Genomic DNA, 23982 nt, shown 5'->3' on the forward strand with positions numbered 1-23982 from the left:
TTTAAATATCAAGTCTGTGCACTAAATAGTCTAAGTTGCTGAAATAAAGTGAGAAAAATGTAGGTATAGATTAACCCCTTCACCCCAAGCCTGTTTTCACCTTCGTTAACAGGCCAAGTTTTCCAAATCTGACCAGTGTCTTTATGAGGTAATAACTCTGGAACGCTTCAACGGATCCCACTGACTGTAAAATTGTTTTTCTTGATATATTTTACTTCATGACAGTGGTAAAAATTTTTCAATATGACTTGTATTTGTTTGTGAAAACAATGGAAATTTGGTTCAAATTTTTAACATTTTGCAATTTTCAGTCTTTTAATTTTTATGCCCTTAAATCAGAGAATTATGTCACACAATATAGTTAATAAATAGCATTTCTCACATGTCTACTTTACATCAGCACAATTTTTCAAAATGTTTCTTTTGTTAGGAAGTTATAAGGGTTAAAACTAGAGTTGAGCGAAACGGGTCGAAAAATTTCAAAAGTCGCCGACTTTTGGCAAAGTCGGGTTTCATGAAACGAAACTCGACCCTAGGATAAGGTCGGCCACGAGGTCGGCGACTTACGCGCCAAAGTCGCGTTTCAAAAGTTTGTTTGGCGCTCTTTTTCAGCCAATCAGGATCCACGGACACTGTGGGCAACGTGATGACATAGACAGGGGTCACCACCATCTTTCAGAAGGGCATGCAAGTGATTGGCTTGCTTTGGTGGGCGTCACAGGGGTTATAAAAGGGCGTGCACGCCGACCGCCATCTTACTTCTGCCGATCTTAGCATAGGGAGAGGTTGCTGATTCTGTAGGGAGAGTGTTAGGCAGGGAAGAAGAAAAAAAAACTGCTTCTGCTGCTAGCGATTTTGCCTGTACAACACACCAGTCACTGTGTGTGCAGTGCAAGGGGAGGCTATATTGTGGTGGATCAGCGGTTTTGGTTGTTAGGCTGCCTTCTAAGGCTTCCTGACAGCTGCATTGTTGTTTACCCACTGCTCTGCAAACTGCTTTTTTAAAAGCAATCCCAATTTTTTTTTTGTCCTGCTGAGGTACTGAGCGTGCATTTTTTCACACCATACAGCGTCAGTGGGCCTCACACAATCCAAAAGTGTCCAGTGTCCACTAGTGTCTGCAGAAATTCAAAATCTCCCTTATCCTGTAGTCACTTTTTTCACACCTGTGCCATCGAGCCTGTGACATAGCGCTCTGATATTCAGTGGGCCTCACACAATCCAAAAGTGTCCAGTGTCCACTAGTGTCTGCAGAAATTCAAAATCTCCCTTATCCTGTAGTCACTTTTTTCACACCTGTGCCATCGAGCCTGTGACATAGCGCTCTGATATTCAGTGGGCCTCACACAATCCAAAAGTGTCCAGTGTCCACAAGTGTCTGAGGAAATTCAAAATCTCCCTTATCCTGTAGTCACTTTTTTCACACCTGTGCCATTGAGCCTGTGACATAGCGCTCTGATATTCAGTGGGCCTCACACAATCCAAAAGTGTCCAGTGTCCACTAGTGTCTGCAGAAATTCAAAATCTCCCTTATCCTGTAGTCACTTTTTTCACACCTGTGCCATCGAGCCTGTGACATAGCGCTCTGATATTCAGTGGGGCTCACACAATCCAAAAGTGTCCAGTGTCCACAAGTGTCTGCAGAAATTCAAAATCTCCCTTATCCTGTAGTCACTTTTTTCACACCTGTGCCATCAAGCCTGTGACATAGCGCTCTGATATTCAGTGGGCCTCACACAATCCAAAAGTGTCCAGTGTCCACAAGTGTCTGCAGAATTCAAAATCTCCCTTATCCTGTAGTCACTTTTTTCACACCTGTGCCATCGAGCCTGTGACATAGCGCTCTGATATTCAGTGGGCCTCACACAATCCAAAAGTGTCCAGTGTCCACAAGTGTCTGCAGAAATTCAAAATCTCCCTTATCCTGTAGTCACTTTTTTCACACCTGTACCATCGAGCCTGTGACATAGCGCTCTGATATTCAGTGGGCCTCACACAATCCAAAAGTGTCCAGTGTCCACTAGTGTGTGCAGAAATTCAAAATCTCCCTTATCCTGTTGTCACTTTTTTCACACCTGTGCCATCGAGCCTGTGACATAGCGCTCTGATATTCAGTGGGCCTCACACAATCCAAAAGTGTCCAGTGTCCACAAGTGTCTGCAGAAATTCAAAATCTCCCTTATCCTGTAGTCACTTTTTTCACACCTGTGCCATCGAGCCTGTGACATAGCGCTCTGATATTCAGTGGGCCTCATACAATCCAAAAGTGTCCATTGTCCACTAGTGTCTGCAGAAATTCAAAATCTCCCCTGTCCTATAGACACCTTGTACCTTGTTTTACATTACTATATAGTTTGTTGGATTTTGTCTACATTTCTACAAAAAATGAGGAAGGCTGGTGGAAGAGGCCGTGGAATTGGGCGGGGGTTGGCAGCTGGTAATGATGGTGTTGGTGGTGGATCTGATGGTAGTGGCAAGAGCAAAATAGGACCGAATGCAGGAGGTGTTGAGCCTGCGTTATCGTCTGGCTCCATAAGGCTTCGAAGGCTTAGTTTTCTAGGAGTTGGCAAACCGCTTTTAAAGCCAGAGCATCAGGAAAAAGTTTTGTCTTACATTGCTGACTCAGCCTCCAGCTCTATCGCCTCCTCTTCTGAAGTTGTAAAAAGTAAAAGCACTGAGTCGTCATTGGAGGCTCATGTTCATGAACCACACCTTTCCTTGTGTCCTTCACCCCAACCAAGATTGAAGGATGACGCAGGCCATACTACTGATTACTCCATGGAGCTGTTTTCACATACCATGCCTGGATTATCAAGTGAAATGGTGAATTACCCAGGCCAAGATGAATCTGACATGGAGTGCACTGATGCACAGCCGCTGATAGATGATTCTGCTGGTACATTCACTCAGAGTACTACATTGTCCTCGCAGTGTACAGAGCCAGATTCTGACCCTGATGAGACTCAGGTGCCCCTTCCCGCACACTATACCACCATACACGGTGACACAGAGGAAGGTGCACATGACATTGAAGAGGAGGTGATGGATGACCCAGTTGTTGACCCAGATTGGCATCCATTGGGGGAAGAGGGTGCTGCTTCCAATAGCTCAGATGAGGAGGAGCATCCACAGCAGACATCGACATCGCAACAGCTGTTATCTGGCAGGCCCGGAGCACTCAAAAGACAGGTTCCAAAAATCAAAAGAGTTGCTGGACAGCTTGTCCAGACGGTCAAAAGATCACAGCGTGCTAGGCCGCAAAATGTCTGCCAAAGTAGGAAGAGTGCAGTGTGGCACTTTTTTGAACAAAATCCTCATGATCAGGCCAAGGTTATCTGTAAGAAGTGCGCAAAGACCTTTAGCCGAGGGAAAAATCTGAAAAATTTGAATACCAGTTGCATGCTTAGACATTTAACCAGCATGCACTTGCAAGCGTGGACACAACACCAAACCTCAAGTGCCACATGTGCAACTGATCACAAAGAAGGTAGTCAACAACGCTGCATTGTTTCCCCCACTGTAAGCCCACCGGTTAGCACAGCAGCAACTGTTGAGGTGTCGTTGCAAGGCCACAGCAGTCAGGGAATCCCACTGTTATATCAACGAAATACTGAATCTAGGCCATCAGAAAGAACACCAACTCCATCACCATCATCAACCCTCTCTCAGTCCGCCCTGTCCACCGCTACTTCCACCATATGCAGCTCTCAATTCCAGCTCACCCTCCCAGACACTATGAGTAGGTCAAGAAAGTACTCAGTCTCTCATCCGCGTACACTGGGTTTGAACGCCCACATTGCCAAACTAATCTCGTTTGAGATGATGCCCTATCGGTTGGTGGAAAGCGCAGCTTTCCGCGAACTCATGGCCTATGCAGTACCACGCTATGACCTACCCAGTCGCCACTTCTTCTCTCACAAAGCCATCCCAGCCCTCCACCATCATGTAAAAGACCGCATTGTCCATGCACTCAAGCAGTCAATGAGTGGAAAGGTGCACCTCACAACTGATGCATGGTCCAGTCGGCATGGCCAGGGCCGTTACGTGTCCATCACTGCGCACTGGGTTAATGTGGTGGATGCAGGGTCCACAGGGGACAGCGGTGGTGGGACAGTGCTGCCTAGCCCACGGTATAGGAAACAGTTGGCTGTAGGCATTCGACCCTCCTCCTCCAGAAGCGAAAGCTCGTCCACAGAGCGCAGTCGTACGAGCACTCCATCTGCAGCTGCCACTGTTGCACACAAGGTGTCCCCCTATCGAGCAGCTAGTGGAAAGCGTCAGCAGGCTGTGTTGCAGATGATGTGTTTGGGCGACAGACACACCGCCGAGGTGCTGGCCGAGTACTTGAAGCGACAAACTGAGTCATGGCTGGGCAGTGTACATCTTGAGGCAGGCAAGGTAGTTAGTGATAACGGCCATAATTTTGTGGCAGCCATAGCCCTTTCAAAACTCAGCCACATACCTTGCTTGGCTCACACCTTGAACCTGGTGGTGCAGTGCTTCCTCAAAAATTATCCGGAGTTAACAGCCCTGCTCCAGAAGGTGCGAAGACTGTGCGCGCACATCCGCCGGTCCCCTGTACACTCCATTCGTATGCAGAAGCTGCAGCGATTGCTCCACCTTCCCAACCACCACCTCATTATCGACATTGCAACAAGGTGGAACTCCACCCTGCACATGGTGGAGCGGCTGTGCGAGCAGAGGCAGGCCATAATGCATTTGTGGGAGGATACACGGCCAGGCACTTTGAGAGCAGACATGGAGTTGACAGCTGTGCAGTGGTCGAAGCTGAAAGACCTCTGTAAAGTCCTTTAGTGTTTTGAGGAATGCACACGGCTGGTAAGCGCAGACGACGCCATCCTAAGCATGAGCATCCCACTTATGCGTCTGCTCATGCAAACTTTGACGCACCTTAAGGAGCAGGCGTCTGCAGCCAATGTTGATGAGGAGGAAGAGGAGGAGGGAATCCTTGATGACATTCAGCCATTGTCTGCTCAGGGATCTCTCCTGGACGAGGTGGAGGAAGAAGAGGAGAGGATGATGATGGGGATGATTACTTAGGGGAGGAGGATGCATCTCGTGGGGCAAGTGAAAATGTTGGCGTGGCAAGGTCTGGTACAGGGTTTGTGCGTGGCTGGAGGGATGTGGATTTGCCAGAAAGTGCTCCTCCACCCAGCACTCGCAGTGCATCATTGACACCGGGAACATTGGCCCACATGTCAGATTATGCCTTGCAGATCCTAAAAAGGGACCCCCGCATTGCCAAAATGATGAACGATGACGACTACTGGTTGGCCAGCATCCTGGATCCACGCTATAAAGGCAAATTACAAAACATCATGCCACAGGAGAACCTTGACCTAATATTGGCTAATAAACAAGCAACTCTGGTAAATCGGTTGCTTGAGGCATTCCCAGCACACAGCAGCGGTGATGGTTCTCACACGAGCCGTACGGGCCGGGGGCAGCTTGGCAGAGGTGTTCATGGTGCACACAGCAGAAGTGGCGTTGGAGACAGGGGTTTCATGACAATGTTGTGGACTGATTTTTCAAGTACTGCTCACACAACTGGTAATACTGCATCGATGGAAAGTGACAGGAGACAGCAGTTGTCAACTATGGTTACAAATTACTTTTCCTCCCATATCGATGTTCTCCCACACAGGTCATTCCCCTTTGACTATTGGGCCGCTAAACTGGACACCTGGCCTGAATTGGCACAATATGCCTTACAGGAGCTCGCTTGCCCAGCTGCAAGTGTGCTATCGGAAAGAGTCTTCAGTGCAGCTGGATCAATCCTGACAGAAAAAAGGACCTGTCTGTCAACCCAAAATGTGGATGATCTAACCTTCATAAAAATGAACCATGCATTGGTTTCCAAGGATTTTGTCCCACCTTCCCCTGATGACACATAGGGTGACAGAAAAATGGCTTGCTTTGGTCCACCTCTTCCTGGGACTTGACCTATTTCGCCTTTTGCATCAGTTGAATGTCCAACATCAACATATGCCACTTTCTAAAACTCCCTAACTGTGCTGCCTCCCCCCCCATGGCCGAGGTCACCACCTAGCGCACGACACCGTGCGAGTGCCGTTGCCCTGGACAGGTGGGTAGGCCGACTCTTGGGCGCGGGCACTGGCACAGGGTCCCTCATAGTGCAATCAAGTGTCTCTGACGGTGGTGGTGCACACCCGCCGTCAGACACACCGCCGTACTATGAGGGGCCCAGTGCCAGTACCGACGCCCACTAGTGGGCCCCCCTTGCTTGGGCAGGGCCCCAGCATTTGCAATCTTTACCTCTCCCTGCTCCTCCGCTGTGTAGTCTGGGCCGTCAAATCCATACTGTGCCTGACACCGTCTGAGCCTGCCTCCTGATGTATAGACATATATTTTGAATGTGTACGCTATCCATACATGTTATCCGGGGATACGGTACCCTTTCTCACCTTTGTGCAATCACGTGCAATCCATACTGGGCCTAACACCGTCTGAGCCTGCCTCCTGATGTATAGACATATATTTTGAATGTGTACGCTATCCATACATGTTATCCGGGGATACGGTACCCTTTCTCACCTTTGTGCAATCACGTTCAAGCCATACTGGGCCTAACACCGTCTGAGCCTGCCTCCTGATGTATAGACATATATTTTGAATGTGTACGCTATCCATACATGTTTTCCGGGGATACGGTACCCTTTCTCACCTTTGTGCAATCACGTGCAATCCATACTGGGCCTAACACCGTCTGAGCCTCCCTCCTGATGTATAGACATATATTTTGAATGTGTACGCTATCCATACATGTTATCCGGGGATACGGTACCCTTTCTCACCTTTGTGCAATCACGTGCAAGCCTTACTGGGCCTAACACCGTCTGAGCCTGCCTCCTGATGTATAGACATATATTTTGAATGTGTACGCTATCCATACATGTTATCCGGGGATATGGTGCCCTTTCTCACCTTTGTGCAATCACGTGCAATCCATACTGGGCCTAACACCGTCTGAGCCTGCCTCCTGATGTATAGACATATATTTTGAATGTGTACGCTATCCATACATGTTATCCGGGGATACGGTACCCTTTCTCACCTTTGTGCAATCACGTGCAAGCCATACTGGGCCTAACACCGTCTGAGCCTGCCTCCTGATGTATAGACATATTTTTTGAATGTGTACGCTATCCATACATGTTATACGGGTATACGGTACCCTTTCTCACCTTTGTGCAATCACGTGCAATCCATACTGGGCCTAACACCATCTGAGCCTGCTTCCTGATGTATTGACATATATTTTGAATGTGTACGCTATCCATACATGTTATCCGGGGATACAGTACCCTTTCTCACCTTTGTGCAATCACGTGCAAGCCATACTGGGCCTAACACCATCTGAGCCTGCCTCCTGATGTATAGACATATATTTTGAATGTGTACGCTATCCATACATGTTATCCGGGGATACAGTACCCTTTCTCACCTTTGTGCAATCACGTGTAAGCCATACTGGGCCTAACACCGTCTGAGCCTGCCTCCTGATGTATTGACATATATTTTGAATGTGTACGCTATCCATACATGTTATCCGGGGATACGGTACCCTTTCTCACCTTTGTGCAATCACGTGTAAGCCATACTGGGCCTAACACCGTCTGAGCCTGCCTCCTGATGTATTGACATATATTTTGAATGTGTACGCTATCCATACATGTTATCCGGGGATACGGTACCCTTTCTCACCTTTGTGCAATCACGTGTAATCCATACTGGGCGTGAGAACGGCTGGCGAGCTGTTAAGCAAGCTACAGCACCTGTGGTTTGCACACGTAAGTTTTTCATTTTTTCAGGAATGACGGTTAGGCCTAATTCCAGAACTGCGGTTGACCTGCACTTACTGGGAAATCATCGTTCGCGGGTAATAATTGTAATCAGTGATCCCCATCACTAACGTTGTTCAGCGGGTTATCTGCACCTGTAAGCGACAAACGCTGGCCTTTTCAGTGTAGCGCACATGCAGCCACGGACATGTAAGGGCATGACACACCAGTTATTGGCCAATCTCATGTGCCAGAGCCTCACGTGTCCCTCTAGTAAGCCGGACTCGGACCGCGGGGCATGACGGAGTCTCGTTCGTTAACGGAATTAAGCTTGCAATGTGTGCATCTTTTCTGTAGCTGGCATGGTTGAGGTTTCCCAGGTGGAGTCGAATTTAACCGTAGGCTCCACTCCTGGTGGTGCCCTTCTGGACATTCCTTTAAGGTTCAGCTTTGCAACCATACTGCCCACGTAAAACAAACACTTTGCCTTCATGAACGCTGTTTGGAGGGTCATGACTCGTGGGAATAACGCCGCCCAATCAGTTAACCTGCTAGAGAGATCCTTCGTTGCTCCCAAGCATGACATCACACTCCCTAGGAGGAAGGTAATGCCACTGTGGCGACCGTACTCCTGGGGGGGCGACACAAGTGCACTGATGCCCAGCCACTGCTCGACGAATCTGCTGGTACATTGACCCAGACCACTACATTCCCCTCGCATGCTACACGGCCTGAATCTGACCCTGATGAAACTCAGGTTACCCTTCCCATATACAGTTCCATCTTACACGGTGACAAAGAGGAAGCTGCAGATGAAAGTGCAGGTTCGGCCCACCCGCCATCAGACACACCACCGTACTATCAGGGGCCCTGTGCCAGTGCCGTCGCCAACGAGTGGGCCCCCCCTGCTTGCTCAGGATCACAGCACTTGCAAGGTTGAAATACTGTGCAGTGAGATGGAAGATGGGGACGACGAGGAGTCCAGACTAGTACAGGGATTCCCTAGCGAGGAGACTTATTTGATTGTTTTCAATGTTGGGACAGCAATTTTTGGGGAGCACTATACTCTGGAGAATGATAGATGGGGCCCACCATACACTGGAACATTCCAAAGGTGGACATCAGACACTGGAGCAGCATTTACAGGGCCCATTATACACTAGAGCATTAGAAATGGGGCCCATTATGTTTGGAGCATTATTTGGGCCCATAAGACAGTGGAGCTTCATCCATGGGGACCAACATATACTGTAGCATTATGTGGAGCTCATCATATACTGTTTCAAACATTATATGGGACCAATGATTCTGTATGGAGAAATAGATGGGCCTCGTCATGAGATGTAAAAAGTGAAGTATTTTTCATTGTACTATACCGCTATTTCTCTGCCGTATCGGAGCATGATGAGTTGTGATATGTGTTAAAGGGGCACTCTTTCGCCCAGGGCACATGAAAACCTGGAGCCAGCCCTACCCCCCCACAACTTTAGCCAAATAACCCCCATTTTTCAGTGCGTAACTTGTATTATGAAGTTAATTAAGGTTGACAAGCTTAAGTAAGAAGAATTGATGCTTTTGGCATTCAAATGGGCACTGTAGGTGTGTTTCCTGTCCTCCTCTCACTGCCGACTTTTATTCCCCATTGACTTACATTGGGTTTCGTGTTTCGGGACGACCCCGACTTTTCCCTATAATCGGCCGATCTTGCTCGACCCGACTTTTGGAAAAGTCGGGTTTCACGAAACGAAACTCGACCCTAAAAAAACAAAAGTCGCTCAACTCTAATGGCCACCAAGGTAAACGCTATGTCTGGTGCCAAACCAACACAGCTCATCATCCCAAGAACACCATCCCCACAGTGAAACTGTGGTGGCAGCATCATGCTGTGGAGATGTTTTTCGAAAGCAGGGAAAATGTTCTAAGTCGAAGGGAAGATATATGGTGTGAAATATAGGGATATTTTTGAGCAAATCCTGTTTCAATCTGTCAGTGACTTGAGTCTGGGATGGCTTTTCACCTTCCAACAAGGCATTGACCCAAAGCAACACTCATGTGGTTTAAGGGGAAACGTGTAAATGTTTTGAAGTGGCCTAGTCAAACCTCAGACCTTAATCCCATTGAGAATCTATTGTCAGACTTGAAGATTGTTGTTCAGCAGAAGAAACCATCTAACTTGAATAAGCTGGAGAAGTTTTGCCTTGAGGAATGGGCAAATATCTCAGTGTCAAGATGTGAAAAGCTTATGGAGAGTTATCCAAAGTGACTTGCAGCTGTAATTATTGGAAAAGGAGGCTCCAAAAAGTACTGACTTTCGGGAGGTGAATAGTAAGGCACACTGAAGTTTTCAGTTATTTTGTGCTATTTTGTTGTTTTCTTCACAATAAAAAGAAAACCAAATGTTCACAACTGTAGGAATGCTCTTTACATGAAGCGATGCAAACCCTAAAAAAACTGAAATTCCAGGTTGTGAGGTAGCAAAACATGAAAAATGCCAAGGGGGTGAATACTTTCACAAACCACTGTAGTTTCCACCCAAGGAACAGCAGTAAAAAATGTAAATTTGTCAATAGAATCATCCCCCCTAAGCTGTCTACATGGGCCATAGGAAGCTGAATAGAGTTATATTTTGATATACTGTATGTGATCCGATGTTTTAGTCCATAGAAATATAATATTTATTAATATGTAAATGATTTGTTAAAATCTATGGGGCAGACAAAGGTCTACCTGAGAATTTGCCTCCACAGCTTGTTTTTAATGAAAGGGTGAGGCATGTAATGACTGACACTATACTTTATCAATTACACATTGATCTGCAGTGAGATCAGATTTAACACAGTACAGTAGAGCTGACAGTACACCAGAGGTGAAGTTTATTTTATTACAAACACATTTGCAGTTGCAGATGTCCGCTCATAGTGCTTCAGCTTTAATCTCACCTCAGCCAATATGAGGTGGAATAGCAGTGCAACAGAGCTCACAGCACTGTGAAAGGACAACTGCAAATTTGTTTGTAATGAGACAAGGTTCTATTCTGCTGTACTGTGTTGGTTATAAGCAGGCACAGCTCTGGAGCAGAGCTGACAGCACTATGAGAGGACACGTGCTACTACAAATGTTTGTAATGAGACAAAGTTCAGTTCCGCTGTACTGCTCTGTCTGCTGCACTGTTCGGGTTGTAATCACACACAGCTCTTCAGTGAAAGAGAACAGACTGTCAGTCATTAAATGTGTCACATTGGTAACACCCCCTTTCATTTATAAAAGCTCTGGATGCAGGTTTTCATGCAGATCAGAAACTGACTCATGGCCTGGAACAGCTCATTTACATATTAAGAAAATCATGCATTTTTCTGAAATAAGACATCAGATCGCACATATCAAGGTATCATTTTATTCCTATGACCTACATGCCTATATAGATGGCTTAGGAAAGTTAATCATACTGACAGATTGCCTTTAACAAAAAAATAAACCCAAAGGTTTTAAAGGAGTTGTCTGGGACTAACATATTGATAACCCATCTGTAGAATAGGTGACAGTTGTTGCCCCCCCCCACGATCAACTGATATTGGCTCCGACAAGTAAATGGAAGATAAACTGCATTTAGATGAAGGAATTGAGGGTACACTGTTTAAATTTGCTGATTACACAAAGTTAGGAGGGATAGCTAATACTAGAGAAAAGAGAGGATTCAAAAAGATATAAATAAACTGGAGCAGTGGGCAGCAACTAACAGAATGGTTTTAAAAAGGAAAAATACATCCTTAGGCATTGGTAGTCAACATAGCCTGGGATGCTTGGATCCAAAATATAAAGGTAAAACCGAAAGGAATGAAAAACCACAAAAAAGGAAAAAGTAGAACAGCACAAATTAATGTATGACTTTCTTGTTGTGTTGTCTTGTGCTTAGAATTGTGTGCAGCATTACTTCTCTGATTGGTAAGAAACGTATTAGGAAAGTTTCCAGAGTAAATCTCTTATTTCACTTCCAGAAACTTGTTTTAGAGAACATGGACACGTTGGTACAAATCCGATCCAACTTCAGCAATGCCGACTTGATGCCATCTCTCCAAGCCAAGCTGAGCTGTAAGTCACTTTTGTACTTGGATGTTCTTCGCGAAAAGGGACTTATCACAACAGACGTCTCTATATATTGCAACTTTTACTGGCACAACCTTTTTTATCAGTAAAACCTTATAATCTGTTGACGGAGATGTGCTGCAGTAGATGTTGTTTTAGTGATGCAATGATGAAAGAACATATTGTAACCCAGGGAAGAGCAGACCATGATAGTTACAGTAATCAATAGGTAATTATCACATATTCTTCCTGCAGAATGCACAACAAACAAGCTCCCACCGGCTTAGTTGTTTTAGTTACAGCTAGTGCACAATCAATTCCTCAGTCAGTATTATTTGACTATCCAATTTCTATGACTGTTAAAGGGGTAATCCACCCATTCATAATGCAGGGAATTAAAATGGTTTTCCAGGCTAAACATACATTTCTCCAGCCACTCTATGTGACTGTAGATTGAAGAAACTTGACAATGTGCAATATGCGCACCGTCAGGATCCCCTCTATTACCAGCTCCAGCATTCTGGACATGACTGCCAGCATATGCTGTGCTGCTCAGTTTTATAACATATAGTAAGAGAGAAATCACAGGACTTTCTTGAATAGTTTCACTTAACAGAAACTCAACCTCATGGTCCCACTTCTATTTTCCCACAAGAAACCAACAACAGAAAAAAATATAAACATGTACAGTTCAATAGTTGATAACAAAATGGGTACTAAATTAGTATTATCTAAATGTGCAACCAAATACGCAGGATAATTCCATTATCTGTGTTTCACTAGAATGAAAAGTTATGTTTTCCAAAGTTAAAAGGCATCTGTCACGCCGAGCCGACCTCATAAAATTAGCATAAAACTCTGTAGATGATACAGCTATCATGCTACTGCAGTGCAGTATAGCGCAACCTCCACCAGGGGGTGCTGGTAAGGGAAGAATGGTTGCACACACAGCGTAGCAACACTGAGCAGCAATACAAGAATCACCAGGTGGCAAAAGCGTGGTCAGACGAGCCAAGTCAGGAGCAGAAGAACCAGAGGTCACAGCAGTTCTCGTGGTCAGAAACAATCCAGGGGATCAGCAAAGGTCAGAAGCAGATAAGACAAAGACAAAAGACAGAAGCAGGTCCGAATGCAAGCCAAGTCAAAACCAGGGAGTCAACAAACTTACAGGGAAACACTGAGTCTGGACAAACAGAGGGAATAAACAGACACAGGTAAAGTCAGGGATCACAGCAGGACAAATTAGGATATACCAGAGTCAGATACATACGCCAAAGGCAGAACTATAGCTTACACCACCTGCAGGACGCAGCTGAGCTAAATAGCAAACCTGAAACCAGACTGAGGCTGAGAAAAGTTAACCCCTGAAATGACCAGCCCGGGAACATGGAAAGACAGGACTCAAAGACTGGTCTGAATTATGGCAACAGCATCTATAAAGATCGCCTCTTTGTTGTCCTAATTGCTGCCTCGGTTCTGTAGAAAACAAAGTTAAAACAAATTAGCCTGATTGGTTCACTCTTGGCGAGAGGAAACAACTCAGTGCACCGTTTTGCATGTCCCACATCCTTAACTAGAGATTGACAGTACTGCCTTGTCTGGATTGAGCACTGTCTGTCAGGAAAGCTTAGGCAGCCCGACACTGTCAATCACCAAAGAAGGAGGTTGGACATGCAAAACTAGTGGAATATGAAGCGCCCTAATTATCAGATTTGATTAACCTTCAGTTTTTTTCAGAATGAAGGCAGTGATTGAAACACTAAATGTGGGATTTTTATATGGGCTACATCCCCTTAAAAAGCTATGTGCTTCCTTTATGCTGTATGTTTCGGTCAATAAACTCCCTTTGAAGATGATTTGTCACCAGGTCAAAAGTGGTCAGTTTTTGCTACTATCTTATTACTGCTGCTTTCTGGAGTATTTTTTTTTTATTAATCAGCCATAGAGTTTCGGAAATATGGACCTCTTTCTGTACTGCTTATTTTTATGATCTTTACTAAACGGGTCATTGCTAATAAACTAATAGTGCAGAGCATTCTAAAGACACGCCCCAGAGAAACCTGTGAGCTATGCCTCCATGGAAAATATCTTAAAAATGGCCCATATCTCTGGAAGCAAATAGGGGATATGAAAAAATAAAGTAAGAGCACTTTAACTAACTGGCCATTTTTGATCTGGTTATAAGCTGTCTTTATGATATGCACAACCTGATGAGCATCTCATGCTGTTTTCCCATGGTGTAACCATTCTGCTTTCTATTTGTCATGTTACGTGTTTAGCTCCAGAAAGTTTGCTGAAAAGAATGACCATTATTGGAGTGATCTTGTCCTTCCGTTCTCTAGCTTTGGAAGGCCTTAGAGAGGTGAGCATAAAAAAAACACAGAAAACCAAGTGCTCAGTCTGCAGAATACAGGCAAAAATTAACCCCTCAAATTCCTTTGCAGGCTTTTTTACTAAATGACTATTTTCTCCGCAGTGCTATGCAACTGGTCATAAGAATCAACGCCCGGTTACATGTACAGCCCTGCTCATCGTTATTGTCACTCATGAAGTTTAAGTACATTATGTGAAATATCTCCTGAAAAAAAATAATCAAGTGAAACAGTTTTTTGTATAGAAAACTTGTGTTAAATCCAAAAGAGCAAATGATAAACAATAATTTAAAACTAAAAACAATGGGAGGGAAAAATGGAAAAACCTAGATCTTGTTGTGACACTGGTATTGGCGCCCTTTACATTAAATTAGTGTGGAAACACATTTTTACTCACCTGTGGTAAATCACAAATGAGAATCATTTGTGATTAATTGTCCGTGCCCATGTGACATGCATAAGCCAATGAATGATGGCTTCAGTGTTTTAAAAAGCCACATGGTAAGTCATGTTCATTTGTCACAATGGTGAAGACAAAGGAGCTGTCTGAGGACATCAGAACTGCTATTATTAGCAAACACAAGACCTCCAAAGGGTATATAGCCATCTCCAAAGATCTTGGTATCCCAGTTTCAACAGTGTACAATGTTATTAAGAAGTTTTCCAAGCATGGAACCGTCAAAAGCCTCCCTGGACGTGGGGAAAAGAGGAAAATTCACAGGAGATGTCTTCGAATGGTGTAAAAAACACCATGTCAAACATCCAAAGACCTGAAGGCCAACTAGGAACAGTATGGGGTTATGGTTTCAACAAGTGACATACGCGGCACACTAAACCGAGCAGAGCTTTATGGGCGAAGGCCATGGAAGAAACCATTGCTGAAGAAAAGACATAAAAAGGAAAGACTTATCTTTGCCAAAGAGTACCTTGACAAGCCACAGTCCTTCAGGGAAAATGTTCTGAGGACATATGAAACAAAAAAAGAGCTTTTTGGTAATGCGAAGCAACCATTTGTGTACAGACGGCGCAATGAAGCTTATAAGGAAAACAACACCATACCAACAGTTAAGCATGGTGGGGATCCATAATGCTGTGTGGTTTGTTTTGCTGCATCTGGTACTAGAGGCCTTGACCATATCACAGGAATCATGAAATCAGAGAATTATTAAGAGGTTTTAGAGCGATATGTCCTACCCATTGTAAGAAAACTCGGTTTGAGTCGAAGATTATGGGTCCTCCAGCAAGACAATGACCCAAAGCACACATCTCAAATTACACAGGAATGGTTAAAAAAGAAAAAATGGACTATTTCAAATTGGCCAGCAATGACTCCTGACCTCAACCCCATTTAAAATCTTTGTAGTGAGCTGAAATCTGCCATTGGGAAAAAAGACCCTGCAAACATTCCAGAGCTTGAACAAACTGCAAAGGAAGAGTGGGAGAAAATACCAGCTGAGAAGTGCAAGAAGCTTATAGATGGCTACAAGACACGTTTGGAGGCTGTCATCAATGCCAAAGGATGTGCAACCAAATATTAATTATGGGTGACTATATTGCTGCACATGATGTTTATTCTGTTTTTTCTTTGAAATTGCAACATGTAAGGTGATAAACAATGTTTTATTGTTGTATTACTTTAGACCACTAATAAAAAAAATCCTGAGGCTATAACTTTGGTACATTTATTTCTGAAGATATTGTACAGTCTATGAAAAAAATGAAAGGGTGCCAATAATGGTGAGCAGGACTGTATACACTGTATTGTACCTGTATATCTGCATTTCTTCACATCGGCACACATGTGCAAAATACATGAAGTGCAGGCAGAATCATACTGTATTACTTGAACAAAGATACACGCAACATAATACTGGAACGCAGATGTAGATAATCTAATAAAATGAAGGCAGTATATCTGATGCAGTCATAAGAGGACACATACAAGTTGTACAATACTGCGTCTCAGGTGCAGAATGAATACTAATGAACAGAAATTCGAATGGTATAAATACAGAATTGTAATGGGAAATATGAATACTAATGAAATACTATAAATACTGAAATAAAAAATAGCAGCATTTCTGTAACATCGCTTTTAACTATAAAGTCATGTCTTGTTTCTACACAATATTAAATTGCCTCTGCCTACAAAATCCACAGACATCTGTAAGAACCGCGTACCGAGGCCTTATTATTACTGGAAAGCCATGATAGGCCCCATATTTAGTATGTGTATTCACATCAAACTGCAAATTAACGTCACGAATCCGAAGGTAAGGCTGGGATCACACATGCGAGAAACACAGCCGAGTCTCGCATGTTAATACCCGGCACTGCCGCCGGCACTTGAGAGCGGATCGTGCAGCTGCATGTATTGCTATGGGTCCGCACACTCCGATCCAAGTGCCGGCGGCAGTGCCGGGTGTTAACATACGAGACTCGGCCGTGTTTCTCGCATGTGTGATCGTGGCCTTAGCCTCGGATTTCCTCCACTAAATCTCTTGCAAATTTAGCGTGAAGGATGCCTTAGGCCGCTTTAACAGGGGCTAAAAACATGTTCACATGAGGCCACTTTCACACTTCAGGCTTTCGGTATCTGGCATGGTGCGGCGAAAAACCGGACTGCCGGATCCGGCGCCTGTTACGACCAGATCCAGCTTTTTCCCCGTGCTGTTTCATTGCTGCCGCATTGCGCCGGATGGCAATGCGGCGCGTCCGTTTTTTTCCGGATCCGGACAAAATAGCCGGTCTGGCGTCTGAAAAAACGTTGCATGCAACGTTTTTTTTCCCAACGACGGACCGGTTTTTCGCACTGCGCATGCCCGGAAACCTTCTCTGCCAGGAATATATCCGGCAGAAAGAAGGATCCGGTGTCTGCGTTTGGGGCCAGATCCGGTAGTCTGGTTTTTCGCCGCACCATGCCGGATACCGAAAGCCTGAAGTGTGAAAGTGGCCTCATGTGAACATGTTTTTATCCCCTGTGATCACAGTATTCGATCTGGCAGATACTTAAAGCGGTTTTCCTGAAATAAGTTTCTTTAGTGCTTGGTTAAAATAATAAAAAGAACTGGTATTAATGCTCCCCGGGTCTAATGCTGTCTGTCTGCTGATGCTCTGATCTTTGCTTACAAGCTGCACATGTGACCGCTGCAGCCAATTACAGAGATCGGGAGCTCCGTCAAGGTAGGCAGTTAGCAGCCACTAAGCAGCAGTTACCACATTAGCCATGATGTTGTTGCTGCAGCAGCCTATAAACAAAGACCAATAGACTGTCACTGAAGAGACTTTTTTTGATGCAAACCACTTTCCCATGGGATGTCTTTTGCCTTGTACAAAGATCAGTACGGATTGTAATGCACAGGGAGTTTGATGAATTGGTTCAAGGTATTCTCCAATCCTAGAGTCTGGTGCACGATTGTGGTCGTCTCTCACAGTCAACCATCAGTTGGTGAAGGCAACACTGACATAACATTGTTCAAGATTTTCAGAAATGAGCTAATGAAAGTACATCCGGAAAAAAAATATGCCTCTTTATACAAAAACAAATCATATCTATTCATAACCTCACCAAAAAGACTTAAAAGGAGCCTGTCAATCCAAATTAAGACATAATCACTATCGCCTTATAGGAGATGGGGAAATAATTAAAATGGTTCTTTTAGTTTTTAAATCTGTTCTGTTTCCTCCAAAAAAGAACTTTATTGTAATATGCGGTGGAACGGTTCATCAAGGCATTTAGCCACACCAATGCTGTACTGAGCACCTTGATTTGCATATTATAATAAAGTTGTTTTTTGGGGTAGCAGATGAACAAATTTACAAGTTAATAGAACAAATTTTATTGTTGCTTCAGCTAGTACAAGACAATGTGATTAATTTTAAGTATAAATTTGGGGTGACAGACTCACTTTTTAGGGGTTTTCAGGTTCTAGTTTAGTTTTTTACTCTGGGCCTAAGAACTAGTATACAGATAGTTACTAACTACATGCCTGTGTACCTGGCGCTAGCTCATGTCCGCAGAGAAGACGTTCTGTCGGCGGTGCAAGACTACCGACATCATGCTGATTGACAGTCAGCTTCCTGAAATTAGGCAGCAGGGAGCCGGCGGTCAATCAGCATGACATAGGCAATCACGCCCCACCAAAAATGGATTATCTGGTACTAATTTATCTTTTTCTTCCGCTGACATCACATCCACAGATCAACGGCTTCTTTTCCGTTCTGCTCTGTCGACATGACGTGATGTCAGCAGAAAATATAAATTAGGTAATGACACCTAAGGTGTCACTGGTGCTGCCTAGGGGGCGCTATCAGGAATGAGTGCAGGGAGTGCAGACAGAAGGCACGCAGTGCACAAGGACCTAAGACTAGTGTAGTGAGCACAGGACCTGGCACTAAGAGATCACGTGACCAGGGGGCGGAGCCACCGCACGTGATTGCAGGGAAAGACACTGAGTACGCAGAGCACAGGGCAAAGACAGTAAACATGGTCAAGGAGAGTCGAGAGTCAGAAGTCAGATAGACGCACAGTACCTAGGGACAAGACAAAGAGTAAACGAGGACAAGCCAGGGGGTCAGATAACCAGGAGAGACAGAGCAGTACAAAAGCAGGATACAGAAGCAGAAGTCAGGGGACAAACCGAATCAAACACAGCAGGGCACACAAGCACAGAGACACACGTTTAAGGACGAGTCACCTGGGTCAGAAACTACTAACCAAGTATACGGAAGTATCACCGACACTAAATGCAGGTACTACCAACATTAGATAGCCGCCCCAAAGCCAAAGAGAGGCAGACTAAATTAACCCTGACCTGACCAGGATGGAGGCGGAACCATCCTCCAGAGTCATGACAAATTAATCCCAAATAACCCCTGTAAAAACCCACAAAGAGAGAAAAACAGTCAAGATGACCATTTGATACAGCAGGTATAACAGTTTCGCAGGTATAACAGTTTCACAGGCATCCAGGCCTATACAGGTGAAAATCAAACCAAGAAGTAAAATGCTAAGTACTTATGTGACATGTTATGGCAAGTATATCACATAGGCACATCATTTTATTCAACCATTAGGTAATCTAATAAATGGATTAGGTGCCTGTTCTTTTCTGCAACCATGACTTATTCTGCAGCTTTTCTTAGCCAAAGAAGTGCACCATTTATCCCATGTGATTTGTAGCAATGAGAAAAAGTGCTGACATTAAATAATCAGACCTGCATTGCAGAACTGCAAATCGAAGCATAGATGAAATGTAAAGGTTCTTGATGTTTTTTGTTTTACAGACAAGTTTTAGTTGACAAAAAGTTATGGATTTATAATTCCTATGTTATTTGTCTTTTTGTAAGTGCCCTACTTAACTGTTTTGTGCAAAATGTAATATGACTTTTTGTTGTGCGTTATTATGGCAGGTCTTCACAAACCACTGCCCCTATATGATGGGTCCAATTGAATTCCTCAAGGATTGTGTTACTCCTGATCTTGACATTCAGGTATGCTGAATTTGCTTTGGTTGTTTATTTTACCAATGAAAAACAATTGGTGCCTTTAAATTACCCTATGAAATACTGCTCTTCAGTTCCGGCATTAGGGAGCTGTCCAGAACATGCTGGTGCTGAAGGGAGCCTAGCAATAAACCGGTATTACAGCCATCAACCTGCTCCTAGATATTGAGCACCTAGTACTATAACTGGATGAATGGCTAGATCCGCCTATAGGCAACCCGGCCAACATGAGGGACCAGAGGCATAATAGGCTCTTTACAGCCCCACTGTGATTCTTACTGCGGTGACACTTAGTAACAGAAGATATCAGGATAAATGGCAGGTAAATCTGCTACCACAACTTAATACACTTCCTTGTTTTTTTTAATGTAAATATGTTAAATTGCGCATTAATCAATAGATCCTGGAGTAATAATAAATTCCACAATTGATGTGTTAAAAAAATGTCCCTGTGCTGAGATAATCTAATACATGGATGGATCATACCACAGCTCGTGGGCAGGGGAGGACGCACAAGAGAGGATACAGATAGGCTAGCACGGGATCCCAGCAGATTTTTTTCTCTGAGGAAACCATTTGCTGCTTGTTTTTTAAAAAAATCAGCCGTGATCCAAGCAATTTAACAAATACATTTTCCTGTTTCATTGTCGATCTCCCACATCTCGCCTTTCATTTTACCTACTACAATTAAATTCATACATACAGTAATAATAGTAATATACTGGTATATACTGTACATAGACCTAATATTGCCTAACTAGGGCTGAGAGGAAGCGAGAGTCATACTGAAGGTGCATTAATGTCTACAATCAGCAATAAGTAGCGATATGACATGGGTATGGCTCTGGTCACCCTTCGTCTATGGTGAATATCTGGCATTAGCCATGCAGTTGTATAACTTGGCCATTGGCTCTTATTATAATACAGAATATATGGTGCAGAATACTTTTACTTTTGGGGAATTCCTCATCTATTCACCTAAATTCTTAATTGCTTTAGAAGTTTATAAATACATTCTGCATAAATGTCAGGAGTATATGTGTGTGTATATATAAAATATATACATATACTGTATATATACATATATATGTACTGTATATAATACAGGCAATTTGCATTTTTTCAAAAATTTGGCAAGGGCTGAATCATCAAATTTTGACATCTTCACCTTAAAAAACCCATCTCGGGGGATATGGACTTTGTATAGTAAATCCCCAGGTTACGTCCTCCTCTGTGCAGCCTATAATAACCATTGCTGGGGGCATAGGCAAGGGATACAGAAATGCTAAACAGAATCGGAGTTGTATGACTTCATGCAACACCTTAAGGCAACGGTCACATCGCTGCATTTTCTCTCATGTAAGATAATTGGGCGGATTAACCTAATCATCACACTCTGAACAGACTCTGATTGAAGATTGATCAGCGTTTGATCATGGTGGGATCTGATTTTCTTGAATGTGGAGACGATGGGAGAAAAAGTCTCCAACTCTTCATCCTGTCTGTGAAAATCGCACCGCGCTTGGATGTCATCTGAGCGCAGTGTGATTTTTTTTTTCCACGGACTCATTGACTTGCATGAGTGAGCGCGATCCGATCAGATGCAAATTATGCTTGCTGGGATTCTTTTGTCGAACAGACTCTATCTGAGAAAAATATCGGACGTGTGCCCCACCACGTAGAATAATGTTGGTCCCGGGTCCCAGTGCAATCTGATGTTTTGTTGGTTTGAACTCGGACCGACTATACGGCCGTCTGCACGAGCACAGTACCAGGACACAGCTCAGGTGAAAAGAAATTAGCCATTATCACATTGGATGAAGCTAATAGATAGAAGCCTTTACACTTACCCCCTCATAACTGTATTTTATTCACTACTAAACTGCCATCCCACAAGTCACAGTACGCGATTGGACGTAGAAAAGTAAGTATATTGTAAAGTCTAATCTGAGGTACGGAATAGTTTAGGAGAGTGGTCTGGGGTTCAGTATTACTATCAGGCAACCGGGATCTAAGTATAATTAAGAGGCCTAGGCTCTGATATTAAAGGTACTGTCACACTTAGCGATGTACCAGCGATCCCGACCAGCGATATGACGCGGTCAGGATCGCTGGTACATCGCTAAGTGGTCGCTAGTGAGCTGCCACACAGGCAGATCTCACCAGCGACATCGCTGGGGACGGGGGTCGCTACTTACCTGTCACACCAGGCGATCCTGCGTCCTCCCGCCCGGCTCCACGCGTCGCTCGTCCTCACAGCAGGAAGCGCTGCAGGAAGCTGACGACGAGAAACAGTCCTGAACGTTCTCGCGCGATCAGCGATAAGCAGCGGGGGAGCCGGTCGTAGGTAAGTATCACACACAGAGATATCGCTAGCAATATCGCTGCTACGTCACAAGTTATAGCGATATTGCTAGCGATATCTCTTAGTGTGACATACCCTTAATAGTGGTGTCTGCTCTAGGGTTTCATAGTTATATGGGGTGCTTAAATTTATTATGGCATCTGTTTTCAGGCTCTAAAGCTTGAAATCATTTTAGGGGTTTGTTATCGATAGAGACTCTGAATATATTTATTGGGTCTGGGCAGGGTTTTCATTATAATACTAATATTATTAAAAGGGATATGAAAAAATATTTAATCATGCCCTTTATATAAGAATTGTCCCCTTTTGCTGTCACCTGCCGCTCACCCATTGAAGGGCTGACCCCGTGAAGTAAACTTCTTAACAAGTATGATTCAAAACTTCTTTTTGCTTAGGCAAGGTGTAGGCTCAACTGGTCTAAATAAATGCCAAAGGCTTAGCACCGGGAGCATACATAGACCGAAAAGGGCCACTGTATAGGAGCAATTTATAGGCCATTTGCAAGTGAAAACTCGTCGTCTTCTGTCACGCCCCGGCATACTACATTAAAGAGTGGGTCGTGGCTGGGTTTCGGTGTTATTGTTGTGTGGGTCTTACGCCCATGCAGGCCGCCTTTAGCCAATAATGCTGGTTGGCCAGGACCATGAATTCCACAGATTAATAAAGGAGACTTCTATCCAAACATGGAGACTTTACTGAACTTCATAAGGGGTATGTATACAGTCTTGGGTTGTCCACTACTAGGACAACCCCTTCTTGATCAAAATCTTTGGCCCCTTAAAATAATAAAGCCTATACTCACCTCCCGTGCCAGAGCCATTCCCACGGTGAAGGCATTTGCTTTCCTGGGGCTACCGTGCAGTGTTGTAACACATGACACCATCGCCCAATCATCACAGGCGTCACAGTCTTCACCTTCAGACAAATCGAATATGAAGAGAAAAACAGAGATCGGACTAGCTCTTCAAGTTTGGTTTGTCCGAAGGAGGAGACAGTGACACCAACGCTGATTGTGCACCTGCGTCACATGTCACTTCAACAGCACCGAAGCCCAGGGAGTACTAGTGCCAACACTGCAGGAAGGACACCAGCACAGGAGGTGAGTATAAGCTTTATTGTTTTGAGCGGAATGAGAATAAGATGTCCAAGTTGAACAACTCCTTTAAGCACCTTTCCAAAACAGTAAGAAGCCTTTTCACTCCCACGGTAGCCTTCCTCTGTAGCCTACTCCAGGGCTCTGCAGCTTATCTGTTTCATCTCTACGTCGCCACAGCTCAGTTTCTTGGCCACAGTCTTATCAGAGACCTTCTCTCCAATCACTCAGCAATTCCTCTATGGACGCCCTAGATCTACTGCTCGAGACCGCAACTAGTCTCATGCTCTCAGTCCTCTATAGGTCCGTTACCTAATGCAAGCTTTCAGGATTCTCGTGACTTTTCGCCTTATCTGATATCACCTTTTGGAAGGTCTCTCAGTCTCGTCAGTAACTCTCTTTAGGATCTCACTATTCCTCGCTCCAGTCTCTTCTTGCTGTGGATCAACCCTTGGCAGCACTGCGCACTTGTCACTTTTCATACTCTATCTAACTCTATTCAGTAAGCACAATCCTGTCCCTATCACTAAGCCCTCCCCCCTGTGGGCTAGTATCAAAACGTAACTACTTCTGACCCTGCTGTCTATTGCTGGGCAGAACTTCCCTACACTACATGTTATGCATAATATATTAACAATACTTATCACATGCTATACATTACACAGGTAAACACCAAGATGCAGTACAATTCACCTGATACAATATATACAAAGATGCATGACGCAATACACATGACATGAT

The 23982-nt window shown here is 44.3% G+C and overlaps 1 protein-coding gene across 1 annotated transcript in view; it reads left to right on the forward strand.

Moving 5' to 3' along the window:
• NCKAP1L (NCK associated protein 1 like) overlaps positions 1 to 23982 on the forward strand; it is a 310666-nt gene that overhangs the window by 183284 nt on the left and 103400 nt on the right. The window contains exons 24-26 of the mRNA XM_073561415.1: positions 11819 to 11912; positions 14186 to 14268; positions 19691 to 19771. Coding sequence (XP_073417516.1) covers positions 11819 to 11912; positions 14186 to 14268; positions 19691 to 19771 — 258 coding nt within the window. The remainder of the gene's footprint in view (positions 1 to 11818; positions 11913 to 14185; positions 14269 to 19690; positions 19772 to 23982) is intronic.

This window comes from Dendrobates tinctorius, unplaced genomic scaffold (assembly GCF_039654945.1).
Source record: "Dendrobates tinctorius isolate UK_male_01 unplaced genomic scaffold, ASM3965494v1 ptg000319l, whole genome shotgun sequence".
Taxonomy (NCBI): Eukaryota; Metazoa; Chordata; class Amphibia; order Anura; family Dendrobatidae; genus Dendrobates; species Dendrobates tinctorius.